The sequence below is a fragment of the Carassius gibelio genome, chromosome B2 (genome assembly GCF_023724105.1).
Source record: "Carassius gibelio isolate Cgi1373 ecotype wild population from Czech Republic chromosome B2, carGib1.2-hapl.c, whole genome shotgun sequence".
NCBI classification, from domain to species: Eukaryota; Metazoa; Chordata; class Actinopteri; order Cypriniformes; family Cyprinidae; genus Carassius; species Carassius gibelio.
Genome location: NC_068397.1, coordinates 15,844,671 through 15,859,757, shown reverse-complemented (window position 1 = coordinate 15,859,757; position 15,087 = coordinate 15,844,671). Strand labels below are relative to the sequence as shown.

At 36.3% G+C, this 15,087-nt stretch overlaps 1 protein-coding gene across 1 annotated transcript in view; it reads right to left on the bottom strand.

Annotated features, from left to right (window-relative positions):
* The window catches only part of kcnh2a (potassium voltage-gated channel, subfamily H (eag-related), member 2a), a 43,541-nt gene extending 29,410 nt beyond the window's left edge, over window positions 1–14,131 (bottom strand). The window contains exons 1-5 of the mRNA XM_052547336.1: window positions 13,962–14,131; window positions 13,126–13,356; window positions 4,364–4,531; window positions 3,244–3,669; window positions 2,162–2,373 (exon numbers count right to left, since the gene is read on the bottom strand). Coding sequence (XP_052403296.1) covers window positions 2,162–2,373; window positions 3,244–3,669; window positions 4,364–4,531; window positions 13,126–13,356; window positions 13,962–14,037 — 1,113 coding nt within the window. The 5' untranslated portion in view covers window positions 14,038–14,131. The remainder of the gene's footprint in view (window positions 1–2,161; window positions 2,374–3,243; window positions 3,670–4,363; window positions 4,532–13,125; window positions 13,357–13,961) is intronic.
* Window positions 14,132–15,087: the final 956 nt, after the last annotated feature.

Sequence of the window (15,087 nt, the reverse complement as noted above, 5' to 3'; positions counted from 1 at the left end):
ATTACATTAAGTAGCCTATATAAAATTGCAAACATCTATCTTTCAGTACTTTTTTACTTAAGTACATAAAAAATTGAGTACTTTTGTACTTTCACTTGAGTAAAATTGAAAAAGGAGTACTTTCACTTTTACTGGAGTAATATTTTACTATACGTATCTGTACTTTTACTCAAGTACTTGATTTGTGTACTTCGTCCACCACTGATGGCAAGTTTTTTATCAATGAGTTTTTATGTTTTATTTATTTTTAGTCTGAATCATTCATGAAATATGAGCAAAATACATTTTTGTTTAAATCGTTTGTAAAGCTTTTTTGACCTAAATATTAAAATTCATGAAGTGTTCTTAATTTCAAAATACTTGGTTTACATCTACTCCCTACCATTTTTTTCATGAATGATGAAGAATTAACTGATATAGTATATGTTGTAATGTTATTTTGAATGTGTTTTACAGGCACTAATATGTTATGTGCATGTTATGTTATATCACATCCAATGTAGCTTTGCACCGTTTCCATATTTAATCTAACTATTATATGTTAGATTTATGTATAATAATTGAGCAATTAAAAAATATGACAAAAATTAGCTGAATCACCTTTCCATTTGTTCTGCCATAATTGTACTATTAATTTTGTACACAATATTTAACAACCATTGTTTGTCTCTCTTAGTTGTACATACTAGAGAATAAGATAATGGTCCAAATTCTCAAGTTAAATGTACATTTGTGAGATTATTTGAAATGTACCATGAACTGTAATCTAGCTGGGTGTTTATAGGACTGTGAATGTGACGTACACCAGATTTCCATCGGATTCTGACTGTGTTGGCAGAAGACAGCTAGGAATCTCCATTAAGATGTTTTTTTAAAGCTCAAGTACAACTTTTATTTTATTAAACTTTCTTTGAGTCTTTCTTTCCATTGGACACAAATCTCTGAAACCAAAACTACAGTCACTAAAAATCTGCTGATGATGAAAGTCAAGGCTGTTTGAGATTTAGAAAACCCTAAAATATTATTCTGTCATTTTGCTCACCCTCATGTCATTCCAAGCCCATAAGACTTTGGTTTGGTTTGAAACACAAATCAAGTCAATTTGAATGAAATCTGAGAGGTTTCTGTCATTTTGTTGACAGTCCAGGTATCCAAAACTTAAAATATGTTAAAAACGTCATTAAGGCATATTTAAACAAATCATATCCACTCCATATCCACCAAATAAAATCTGAAGAAATTAAAATATTTTGGTTACCTGGACTTTCGTTGAAGGAACATAAGTCTCGAAGGTTTCCTTAAAAGAAGTCTTAGAAAGACAAAGACTAATCTTGTGGGTTTGGAATGACATGAGGGAGAGTCAATTTTCATGTTTGGGTGAAATATCCCTTTAAGCTTGTGTTTGCACAAAAATTTTACAATTATTTTAATTTAGTTATACATTGTTGAACCCTGGTCGAAAATGTTTTCCTACTCTTAGAACAATGTTATATTGTAAAACCTTTATTTATTTTTTTGCATTGCCATAATACATTTTTTTAAAAAAGTATTAATCATATGTAAAAAACAAAACAAAAAAACAATATTTAGAATTTTGCGTTGCTCGAATGACATTGTTTGGTACACTGTACTACCTGTAGACAATGAAAAATGTTTTACATCAGTTCGGTTGTTGCTTTTTGTCTTTACTTAATGTTTTTAGTTCAGCTTACTTGATAATTTTAAGGCATTCGTTTTCCCAATTTTTTTCAAGTAATGTGAAAACTTATAAAAAGTTAACACAACTGATTAAGTAAGCGGTACTTAGTATACTTTATAAAGTTTTATGTACAAACTGTTTTAAGTTTTGCAAACTGAAAATTAACACACTACTTTGAAATTTTAAGGCAATCGGTTTCCTCACTTTTACTAAGTAAAGTCAACTTATAACATTTTACATTGTTACAAAATATTTTCATGGAACATGATCTTCACTTAATATCATTTATTAACTCCTAATCTGCAGATTAATTATATTATGTAAGTTAATTGTTGTAATAATAATGTTTAGGTATTCTGATGCAGAATATATATATTTTTTCTATCTGACATTCCCCAACTGCTTTATTTTTGGAGCAATTTTGTTATTGAGTCACATTCTCAATAAGACTTTTAACCTCACCTGAGTGACTTTCTCTGTCACGTTATGGGTCCGGTCTATCAGTTTGCAGGGGGAGATTATGTCAATCTCACCCGGTGGAACAGCGATTAAGGGGTCTGGCTTCATATCTGTTAAGGTGTGTGATATTCGGGGGCCCTGAGCTGAGGTCCGGAGCCGAATGAGATCTGAATCGGAAGTAGCATTCTGCAAGCTGGCTTTGTAGTGCATGGCACCTAGAAGAAAATAAAACAAAGATCTAATTAATATCCTTATCAATGACTTTCCTTTTGTTTTCAACTATCACACATCTCTCTTGAATACTTTATTCCGATTGGTCAGTTGCAACTGTTCAGTGGTCATATTTTTTGCAAAGTTACCATTCAACTGTTTACTGGATTGTCATCCATAATGGTGGTATTCTCTTATCCCTCTTTTTTTGCAACACAAGTTAGAACCTAGTTGGTTAACTACACTGTTAAAAATTCCTCTTTCTTTCAGTGATTCTGCTTGTTAACAGCAGGTGTTCATCACTAATGGTCAATCATCAGTTAATCACAGAATCATCTCATTAACTTCACTGATTGAGTGTTACTCAAACACTTTGTATTGTGCACACTTTATAAGTGTTCATCTAAAACTGAGGATTTTGTTGCAGGGCTTATAGTTTTTTTTAAGGGATGTGCTTCAGTCAATGATGAGCCATAAAGACTGATGTTCTGCTGCTTTATATAAAGGCAGTAAATGTGGCGTTGCGGATACGTTACGGAAAAGTCATGTTTTTAGTTACTTTATTATAACACATTAAGTGTTTTCAGTTTTACACTATGAAATATTCCTTCTCAGTGAACTCAACAGAAATAAGTTCACAGTACTGACATCGCATGAATGCTAGTTTTTAAACTCAACTGTTTGAAGCAATGGGAGTGGAGTTCATTTTCATGGTAGAATTATGGTAAAACACTGTAAAAAAAATTAAGAGTTGTAAATTAACGGTTGAGAGCTGTAAATGAACAGTACCTTACTGGCAACCCTTCTGCCAGTAAATGACTGTTATTTAATGGCACAATTCTTTACAGTGAGTTGGCCAGCTGGTGTGTCATTACCTGCACTACTGGGTCTGACGGGCAGTTTCCTGTCCCAGTTGAAGTCACTGGTGGAGGGTGAGGGCCGCAGGCTCTCGCAGGAGCGGCTGTGTGCCATGCTGCAGGTTGATGGAGATGCCTCTGAGGTGAGGTTGTGCAGACGAGGGGAGGACTGAGAGAAGCCGTGAGGCAGGGGTGGGGATGCTTCTGATGGCCCTGGCTCACTTTCAGGCTCATTCTGTGCCTTATCTTCCCAAAAAAATTGCTGAGATCCTCCCAGTGCAGAGCGCTCAGGCAGGGAGAGCAGTTTGTCCAGGGTTATGGACTCATGGCCCATATGGGGCATCGGCTGCATGGGGCCTCTTTCAGAATCTTCATTCACAGACTGTTTACTGCCACTCAGGGAGCGCAGCAAGGGCAGGGGCAGCCTGAGACGCCGCCTTTTAGCTGAGGAAATGCCAAAGAGTAAGGAGGTTTATGAGGTATATGGATATATAAGTATATAAGGAAGTATATGTCAGATTATTGCTGCAGTATGTTATTAAAACATAATGATGGTAGCTCCAACAAAAACCATAACTATACTGCTGCCTGAAAGCATCTTCATTGACAGTCATTTAAAAAGAGGTGTGTAATCTGGCAACATAAAATGTTTAACAAGCAGTATATAAATATTCCAATATAGATGCTTTTATAGATGTGTTGCTAGTGAATGATTGACTCTAAAAGCATAAAAATTATTATGAAAACATCTATGTTCTTTTTACAACTTATTCACACTAATCAGTTCTTCAAAACCAAGTCTACCAATAAATACTACCATTTAGTTAAAAAGCATTCAACGATGCCATAACGCAAAAAATGGACAAGTAAATAACGCATTGTTTACATAAATTATTCAACTTTTCAGTAAGCAGCAGTCATTCTAAATTATGAAACGGCAATAAACAGAATAAACATTTTTTATTCTAATTAAAATATTCATAATGCATCTTCATAAGATTTATAATCTATATTAGTGCTGTCAAAAAAATTAATTATAATTAATCATTTGACAGCACTAATATTTATAATTTTGGTTCATACTGTATTGTAAAACTGGTTTGCAATTTTGGTTATCAGACATGTAAGCAATAAGTACCTTTAGAGAGCCATGGGATGGTGTGTTTGTGGTTGATCTCTCTGCCTGGTGAGCTGTCGAAGGGTCTGTCCTGCTGATCTGCCAGCTCAAAATTCAGGATGAACATGATGACTAAGCCATCCTCATTCTTAACTGGAACCACATCCACAAAGCACGGCAAACACACACCTGCGAAAAGGGGAGAAATCTGAACTTTTCCAATAATGGTCACTCAACAGCTCTTGTCACATTTCTGTTACCACTAGAGGGCAGCCAACAACAAAAGATCCTCTTTACACTGCAAACACATAGTTGGTGCAGACAGTATTTAAGTATTTAAATGGATTTATTATTATTCACAACCTGTCCACCTCAAATGCTATTACAATCATTGAGCACGGCAAAGGTCTGTGTTAAGGTCTGCGATAACCAGCTTGGCAGATGTCCTGAGCCCTGACTTTTCACTGTGGCAACTGATAGCCTTCCCACATTGGCACTGTGGTTCCTGCTCTCTCACAATGCCAAACCAATCAGCCCCTCTCTGTGCCAGTCTGATGGGCCAGTATTGATGGCCAGGAGTGCTTCACAGTGAGATGAACTCAAGGGCAGACAGGACAACAATGGAATTCGGGAACATGATGCCATCTCTAAGGATTATAGAGTGAAACACACTCCTCAATTGCTCTGTAAATCATTTCATTCATACCAGCAGCATCTGCTTCTGTAAAACACAGTCACGAAGAGCATAACCATCTGCTGCTTAACAACGGCATCTTCCACGTCATTATATTCAGAGGGTATAAGGTATCAGACCAACACAGGTGAGCAGAAATGCTGATGTGCTATTATTATACATGTTAATTGCTCCATGAAGGCATTTTATGTCAACATTTCTCAAGAAAAAAACACTGCTAGTGAAATACAAAAGGGTGTGACTTTACCACTAATGATCTAATTTGTAAAACCAAGCCTTTCAAGAGATGCCCGCAAACATTCCAAAGTGAATCTCAATCTAATCTGCAAATGTCAAGGTATGTCTGTTTAGATCCATAAAAAAGGCAAGCTTTCATTTGTAAACCATACAAACTAAATCGGATTTTGGCTTTTTCAGTACCAAGGACAGAGACGGCTATTAGGATGAGGGAGGTTAATGCCACCAGAGGAAATTGTATTGTTTTCATAAGAACATAAGCACCATAGAAAACTGAAATTAATAATGGGATTTAGTGGCTCTGAAACCTGACCCCCCCCCCCCCACCATCTTTCTCTTCCTCCTCTCCACCACATCCTCTTGTTAGGTTTAGATGCACTGTATCAATATTATCCTGTGGTTTCAGATAGATATTTCAGATATTTTCCTGGAAGTGGTGGTTATAGTATAAAAATACTAATTGATCAGTTTAAAATCCTTTTTGTGATTTAGATTTATTAATAAGGTTTCTCAATTGCAGATTAGCAGGCATACTAGAGTCCTGATGTAAACTATGTTGGCGATTTTTAGTGTTATTTGTTTCTAAATTTTTTTCATTCACAGAATTTATTTAAAAATGGTAAAATCAGGGCTCTAAAACCCAGGAAAACCAGGAGTTGTTTGATTCAGCTTGAGGAATCCAATGAATTAAGTCACTGAATCTGTCAGAGTGAATACTGAACCAACACATGACTCACTTTGTAAAATGAAGTTTCATTTCAATGAATTATTATTGCTCCTGAATCAAAATATGACTCACTGTTACATGTATGCCTTGTTTTCTGTTCTCTCCGTTGTAACCTAGTTTCCTTAACTTCACCTGTCTTCTGTTAATCATCTCATTAGTTCCCTTTGTTTGGTTCAGGCTTATAAATTCTCAATTCTCCCTTAGTCTTTGTCTGTTTTCTGTCTATGTTAAGCTGGTTTCCGTCCCTGTTCTCCTGGACTTATCTGATTAAAATACTTTTCGTTTATCTCCTTTGACCTCGTGCAGTTTGTATCATCAATGCGAGACTAAAGGACGCACTAAATTTTTTTTTTTTCTTCTGTCACCATGGACATTCTTGCTGTGGTCATGCTATACCTGGAGCAAGGTGACCTTCCACTGGAAGACTTCACACGGGATATTTTACATCTTGCGTGCCTGACAAATTACCCTGATAGCTCGCTCTGTGTTTTCTACCACACCAGACTGAGCAAGCAGTTGAAGACATGCTTTCCAGTGGAAGATCCCAGGGACACTTTCGCCGCATTTGTGGAGTGGGTGCTGGAGAAAAATTAAATGTATTTCTCCGACTGCCCCGCTGATGAGGTCATCTCCAGCCCCACTCCCAAACCATAGACCAGCCAGCGATGGAGGTGTCACAGCCATGACACACGAGCCAGCGAACAAACTTGCATCAGTCATTGACCATCCGCTGCCTTGGGACTCCATTCTTCGGCTTCGCCTCTTCACTCCATCCCTCTGGCTCTGTCTGGCTCCTCTTTCCCTCTGGCTCCACCTTTGTCCTCAGTCGCTCCGGCTCTGCCACATTCTTCTGGATCCCTGCCTCCACCATGTTTACCTGAGCCATCAGCTCTGCCTTGGCCCTCCGGATTCTCAGTGTCGCCCTGTCTCTCCGTCTGCTTGGCTCCATTTGGGTCTCCACCTCCAGTGGCTCTCTTCTTATCATTTGTCCCCAGGGTGCCATCAAGGCCTTCTCCACCATGGCTCCTCCCTCCTCGACTCCGCCCTGGGGCTTCATTCTGGCTGGTCTCTGGACCAACATCTGGCTCCTCCTTCTCCTGGCTTCCCCTTGGCTCCTCCCACCCTCCACTCCCTCTTGGACTCTTTTTATTTCTGCCTTTCTCTTACTCCATGCTTTCCTCCAGAGCCCTCACCCTCCTTCCTCAGTTGAACTTAGTTATAGCCTTACTTGGACGGAGTGAACTGTTACATCCATGCTTTGTTTACTGTTTTCTTGTTCTCCATTGTGACCTAGTTTTCCTGGGTTGACTGATTATGTCATTCAGTTCACCTGTTGTCTGTTGACGCTTTGTTTGGTTCATGGTCCTCAGTTCTCCCTTAGTTTTCGTCCGTTCTCTGTCTATGTCTGGTTTTCGTGCCTGCTCTCCTGGAATTACCGGATTAAAAGACTTTTTGATTATCTCCTTTGTCCTCATGCAGTTTGTATCACCAATGCGATACACTTACTGAACTGCAGTTTTTATGTCAGTTGCTTCAGTACATTCCATTTGGTTGCTTTTACTTGTTGTGCCACAAAGAAGGAAACATATTCTCTCTTTATTTTACACATATTTATTTGTGGTTCATTCATTCTTATGCTATAACAAAGCTTCCAAAAAAGGTTTTCACAGTCCCATAGTAGAATTGTTTTGGGATCACCAAAATGAGTCTGTCAGTGAGTTATTAAAAATGTTTTCCTTTGGGTAAAGAAAATTCTGATAACCTGTAGAACCTTTTTCCACTATCATGAGATTGTTTCTGAGTATACCTTAGCCATTGTGTTAAATGAAACTGATAAATAAGATGGTATACAAAATAATTTGTAGATTTTTTTTAGAATTTCATTTGAAAAATTTTCAAGATCTCAAAGTGGATTCTAGTGTTAGTCACTTTCTAGTATTTGTTTCTGAAAGCACTTTCAAATCAGCCAAAATAAACAAAATCTAACTGCAAATTTCTACAGAATGGATTTTAATGTTATAAACACTACACTCATATTTCCAGCAGAAAACACTATCAAATTAGCTAGAATACTTAATAAATAGTGGCTGAGTGAAGTGAGTAATGATGTGAATGAGTTGCACACAAATTCTGCTAAAATTTGCAGAACTCTATAATTTTAGATTTACTTTTTGAATGGTTTCCAAGTGTTTATTCTTGAGAATACCTGCTGCAATAACAAAGAAAGCAAGATGTAGCAGGCAGCTCTGTATCACCAGTATATGAGCTTGTGCCTGCTATCCTCTCGATTTACTTGTAGGATTTGAATATCATAAAACAAATAGCATGCAAATTTAGATAATAGCCTAAGGTTTGAGCTGAACTGCTGGCGTATTTGTGACTCCTCTTAGGAAAACACCAACTACAAGCCTGCCAGGGGTTCATGTTACACTGTCAGCTCTGAAAATACCTAGAAATCTGGCCAGTGAAACATTGAACCTGTGGCATGTCATAAACACACTATAGTCAATAAGTCAGTGGACAAACAAAAGGTTTAAATACAATGTTCTTTTAGGAGCAAAATAGATATATGATAACTAAACATTAAAGGGTAAGTTCATCCAAAAATCAAAATTATGTCATTAATAGCTCACCCTCATGTCGTTCCAAAACCGTGAGACCTCCGTTTCTCTTCGGAACACAGTTTAAGATATTTTAGATTTAGTCCGAGAGCTCTCAGTCCCTCCATTGAAACTGTGTGCATGGTAGACTGTCCATGTATACTATACTCAAACTAACCCTTAAACAATTAAAACAGAATTGGTCTAGAAGATGACTGTAAACAAATTAGCAGAGGATCTATTAACATTAAAGATGAATTGTATTCGAACATTTTCTATCACTTGTAAAGTATTCATCAAGTTTGACTCTAACTTTGATCCTATGGTGATACTGTCGGCAAAACCAGGTTAACAACATACAAACTAATAAATCCATAATGTATATCAGCATCTGAAAAGTAAGTTACTCCAAACTCTGATGAACGCTGAGAAGGGCTTTCTGACTAGACTCTCCTATGACAGTTCAGGGATGAAGAACGGACATTTTAATAATTAACTCCCAGAGATGGTTTCAGCCATTACTATGTCTAATTATAGCTGAGGAGGCCATTACCAGAATATGAAGACTGATGAGCAGGGTCATCCTCTGTCTTATCTGTTGATCATAGGTCTTCCATTGATCTTTCATTGTTATGCTCATAATTGGGTCATGTTTTTGAGTTTTTGATCATTAAGTGACTACTTATCATTTCTTTATCGTTTTTAAAAAATACTTCTTAAAAAGTTATTCATACTTATAAGATAGTCCAGAGAAGATACTGGAAATACTGGAAATAAAGCTGTTATTTTACGTTTTTAAACAAACAGTTCAAGTACAAATGAAAATTTGCTGAAAATGTACTCACCCTCAGGTCATCCAAAGACTGAATAGTTACTGAAGAGAGAAATGTGACATTACATCACTAGCTCACCTATGGATACTCTGCAGTGAATGGATGCCGTTAGAATGAGAGTCCAAAGAGCTGATAAAAACATCACAATCACATTCCACACGACAGTGTGTTAATATTTTATGAAGTAAAATCTATGGGTTTGTATGAAACAATAAAGCATTTTAATTTTAAACATTTGCTTCTGGGCAAAATCCATGTTCCTAATCCATAATAATGCTTCCTCTAATGCAAAAAGTCCATCCCCTGTTGTCTGCACATATCACCGACTGTGGTCTGTGGTCACTTGTATATAGTGCTTGATTTGTGCATATTTCTTTACTGATTCAGAAGAGAGAAAGTGTTACTGAAAATAGCAATAATATGGATATTTTAGCTAGAATAAACTGTTTGAAATTATAAACTTTGTTTCATAAAAACTTTTCTTTTTACAAGACACTACTTGAACAACTGGAATTTTAATTAACGGAGTGGGTTACTTGTCATATTTTTTTATCAGTTGTTTGGCACCCATTCACTTCAGATGATTGGTGAGCAAGCAATATGCTAAATTTCACCAGATCTGTGCATATAAAGATACATACACCATCAGACCATCCCATATGTACAATAGGTGCATTTAAATGTGTTATATGTGTTTTGGATGAACTATTCCTTTAATGAAAATAAATAGGGTTCATAGACTGTCAAGCTCCAAAAATGACAAAAAACAAACAAACAAACAAACAAAAAACATCATGAAAAGTATTTCAGAACTTTCTGGAGTCATACAATAGATTATATGATGAACAGGTTTTATTATGGGAAAGAGCAGTTTGGTTATTCCACTATAAATAACTATTGTTGCATAAAGACAAGCAACAAATTACAGTTACATTTTTCTGTTAAAGAATAATGCCATTATTTTCATCAAATATAAAGCTCAAACTAATGAGGCTCTGATTTATCTCATTAAGGAAAAGAAAAACAAAATGTAGCAAGCTTTGAAATGGGGAGTTCCTATTAAAAGTCATCCCCAGATCATTTACTGCAAGAGCATAATCTGCCTCAGGGGTCATCATTAAGTGATCATCTGCTATGCTTTACATAGATAAACCTCAGAGGACCAACAGGCTTTAAAGAGGGTTGGACATTCCAGTAATAGCAATTGCTCTTTTGTGGGAGGAATACTGGTGAAACCACCATTAGTTCCACGCTTTGCTTTCAAAGTCCTTCCCAAGGACTCTCTTAAGTGGCAAGGATCTTCGCCTTTACAGGAAAATGGGCAATGGTGCACTGGGTAACATAATGAGAAGGTAATATTTCTTCAGGTTCATAAAACAAAATTCTTTATGCTGATTATACTAGTTTTCTATTCAAAATTACATTTTTGTACATCCCTAGAAGGTTCTGAATACACCCCATGGCTTTCCTGTGTATTGCAGAATTTAGCTGAAGCATCATTATCCTTCAAGGTTCCCTCAGAGGAGCTTTTTGTGTGTCCTTGCAGCAGGTAATTTGTGCAGAAACGTCCAGTAGTCCTCTCCAGACTGCATGACGTTATTACTGACCATGACACCTTCATTACCTCACATTAGTTTTCAGTAATAAATGACCCTCTGGACTATAGCCATCTACACATTTATAACACATCTTAGTTGAATTTATGGTTTAGAGTAACAAAAAAAATCTTGGTGCTAAGTCCTGCTACTGATTAATTCTCAACAATTTTTAGGGTTCTTATGGGATTGATACACAAGAAAGCACATCTCTTCCCATATCATTTACACTGAATGTTGTTGAATGATGAAAGCTGTTCTCTGTTTTCTTTGTGTATCTGCATGAAACGTCTTTTGGAGTATTTAATTGAGGTCAATTAGAAATAAAATGTACGATTAGGGTTGTAACGATTCACTCAACTCACGATTCGCTGCGATTCATAGCACTTGCATATTATTGCTCTTTCGTTGGTTTTGATTGCTTCAATTGTCCTCATTTGTAAGTCACTTTGGATAAAAGTGTCTGCTAAATGACAAAATTTAAATAGAATGTAAATAACAAAACTAAATTGAAATGTTAAAACAAGCCCCCCAAAAAATAAATAATTAACACAAATAAAACAAATCTCTTCATAAGAAAAGACCTCAATTTAATTTAGAAAAAACATCTTTATAGTAATATATTTTAACTAAAATTATTTATTCTGCACTTATCTGCCTATTATGTTTTTTAAAAAGGTTTAGGGTCTCAAAACAGTAAAATGTAACTACATGAATATATTTATGATAAACATTTTTACATTTCTGTAGCATACATTAATACTTTTACATTTTAGATGCTGTCAATACATCCACAAACTTCAGCACAAATCCCCAAAAAAAAAAAAAAAAAACTGACTGACTGACTGACTGAAGAATTGCTATAACAATAAAGCTCTGGTAACTAGTCTGTACTAGAAATGAACAAGGATTTCACATAATGCATTTCACACCTCCTTCATAAAACATGCTTAAACTTTCAAACATGGCATCTGAACACCAACAATAGCTTATATTTATATTGCTATTGCATTCTGATACACATACTGAACATGCCGTCCAATGACGATCCTGATGGGCATAAGGTGATAGATTTGACTTGTAGGTTACAATGACACAGTACCCACAGACCACATAAGTCAATACACAACCACGACTGTACACATGTATATCCTAAACTTCATTGTTAAGACAGCGTAAGGAAGTCAGAAAATGAGAGGTCTCATATTTCAGAATGAATAAATGTAGCCTGAGCACACCTGAGAAATTTAGGGTGGTTAGGTTACAAAGGGTCACACTGAGAAGTATTCCTACCATCCAGATCAGTGGAAAAATACCATGTGCTCGGGCAAACTCTAGGATGGACCATGTGTATGTTTATCTGCTCTGTTAACATGCTGGCATATTCTTCCCTTTAAAATAGTAATTCAGGAGCATTTCTGGTAGTTCATGGATTATGATAAGTTGCTGACTTGTTAGTAACGTAAACTCAAATCCGCACTGTTTGCATTGACCTCTGTCCTAAGCACCTCTAGAGGACACAATGTTATGACACCCTTATGCAACCATTTGGGTTACTGGCTCATAGCACTGGGAATTGATCTGGATAGTGAGAAACTGTCCTTTGCAATGATGTCTTCTATGACTATTGTTCCTATACTCCCAGCTGTCCTGGAAATCAATACATCATCCAGAAAAGCTATCTTTAAATAAGAGAGGACAGAAATAAAAATAATTAGAATAGCCCTTGTACTAGTCTGTAATCCTCATCTTTTAGTTGAGTATCCATAATAAACGGTGGCATGGGTAAGAGAAACTGCCACAAGAGAGGCAAAACTCCAAGATCAATCATCAAGGAACACATCAAATATCACAGAAGGATTCAGCAGAAAATAAATAATATAATGTTTAGGGAGTAAGCACTAGTGGGTCCAAAGAAATATAATGAGTGCAAGGTTGCAAGCCACTGACAAACATTTATCATATGAATGCAAGTGCATGAAATTGCTTGTGGTCCTGGTATGCTTCTAGGTCAGTTGTTTTAATCGTCACTGTAATGACACCTACAAAAATGAATGTTTAAATATATAAATATAAGAAACACCCCCAGAAACTTACCATCTTTCCTATATAGGGAGATCTCCACTCTCCTTTCTTCAGAGCCCAGTAAGGCTTTGGTCATCTGGGCCACCGCTGGTCGTCCAGTATGCGGTCCATACAGAAAACTGCAGGTACACGGCTTCTGCATGACCTCTGCACGTGTGTAGCCGCACATGCCGCAAAAACCATCATTGCAAAAGATAATGGCACAGTTTTCAACTCGAGCATTGGCGATAATGAATTTGCGATCTGTTAAGGTAAAGCAAGAGATGCAAGACATTCATAAATCACATTCACGTAGAAAAAAAAAAAAAAAAAACTACCATTGTGAATGAAAGCATGTCTTTTTTTTTTATCTCAGTTAAAAGAAAGACAAAATTTCAGTGATATGCAATACAATTAAATAAATTGCTGAAATTAAAATTAATTATTGAAGTCACACAGTTGTTAAGACACTTTTCACAGAAAAAACACATACTTCATACAATGTCACATTATATATATATATATAAAATGAATACATTTACATCAAAAATCTGTTTATTTAGATGAAAAAATATATAATGTCCATAAGTGTATGCTGTGAATTGTAAAGTTACCAATAATAAACAGTTCACATATTCAAATGATCGAAATGATCCACATATCACATATTCAAATAATACAAAAACATTTCTTAATTATAATAATCTTCATCGTCGTCATCATAAAAGTCTGAAAAAACGAATACCGGTTATAAAATTATTTTAAAAAAATAATAATAATCATCATCATCACCATCATTATAAACATCTGAACATATTCAGTGCTTATTTAACGAAACAAGTAAGCAACAACAAAAGTCATTCACTTACTTTGACCCTCGAATTTTCGAATGATGGTGTCCAGGAAGGTGTTCTGAGGCGCAACGTGTCCGCGTCGAACAGGCATTATGTCCTACTTTAGTGGGGCAAAAAGTTCTGCAAGTTCCGCCTCTGCTTGTGCTTATTTTCAATAAGAGAGCTAAACTGACTGCGCTGCCAGGACTCAGACATGCAAACAAGCTTTACATTTACACCTCATCGACGTAACAACGCAACACGAGCGCGCGCCACTTTAAAGTCACACAGTAATTACGCCTTGAATCTGTCATTGCGCGCATCCTCGCGCTCAGTAAAACATCTGTCTGCGCTATTACCTCACGTCACCTCCTTCCTTTTTTTGCAAATGTATGCAAATCTACTTTCTATCCCAGTCCACTCAATCACTGTGAAACATCCCCTCTGTGTTTGGGAGCGCTTAAAAATAAGATTGAGTAGTAGTGTATAGATTTGAGAGGATGGTTGGGGAGGGAAAGGAGTCATGGGTGTGGAGGACTGCATGATTCACTCCTCCTGATGTTACCTTTCAGAGTGCCACTCTTCAGCGAGCACAAAGTTGATTTAGAGTGGTAAGTTAGACCAGGTCGAGCGCAAACTGTAATATATTGGTAGAAGAAAAGCTAAGAAAAATGATTAAACTAGTACTATGATTGGACAACATGGATAGAGTAAACTTCAGATGATTTCCATGTATTTGCAAATTAACTTTCTTTCTTAAAACATACAACCAGTATGTATAAATTAAATATAAAGATGGTATAATATAAGTGGATTCTTTGTTTGGATCAATTATTTTCTATCGGGGGTCCAAGAGGGTACTGCAGATTTCTTAAGTTGTTTTAAATGTACAAATGTATAAACTGTATGTGGATACTGAATATTTTACAGCAGTAGCTCTTAAGTCCAGCCCTTGACACCAGATTGAGATCATCAGCTTCATAAACTGAGCCGTTTGTGTCAGATAAGAAAGACATTAAAAATGTTCATAGTGGGTTCCCTATATAAGTTATTGTTAACATCAAAGTTCAAATCTTGCTGATTGCTTAAAGTACATTGAGTAAAATATGCATACTACTGCAACACAAATGAAGCACAATTGTTATTGTATTAGAGTTGTTAA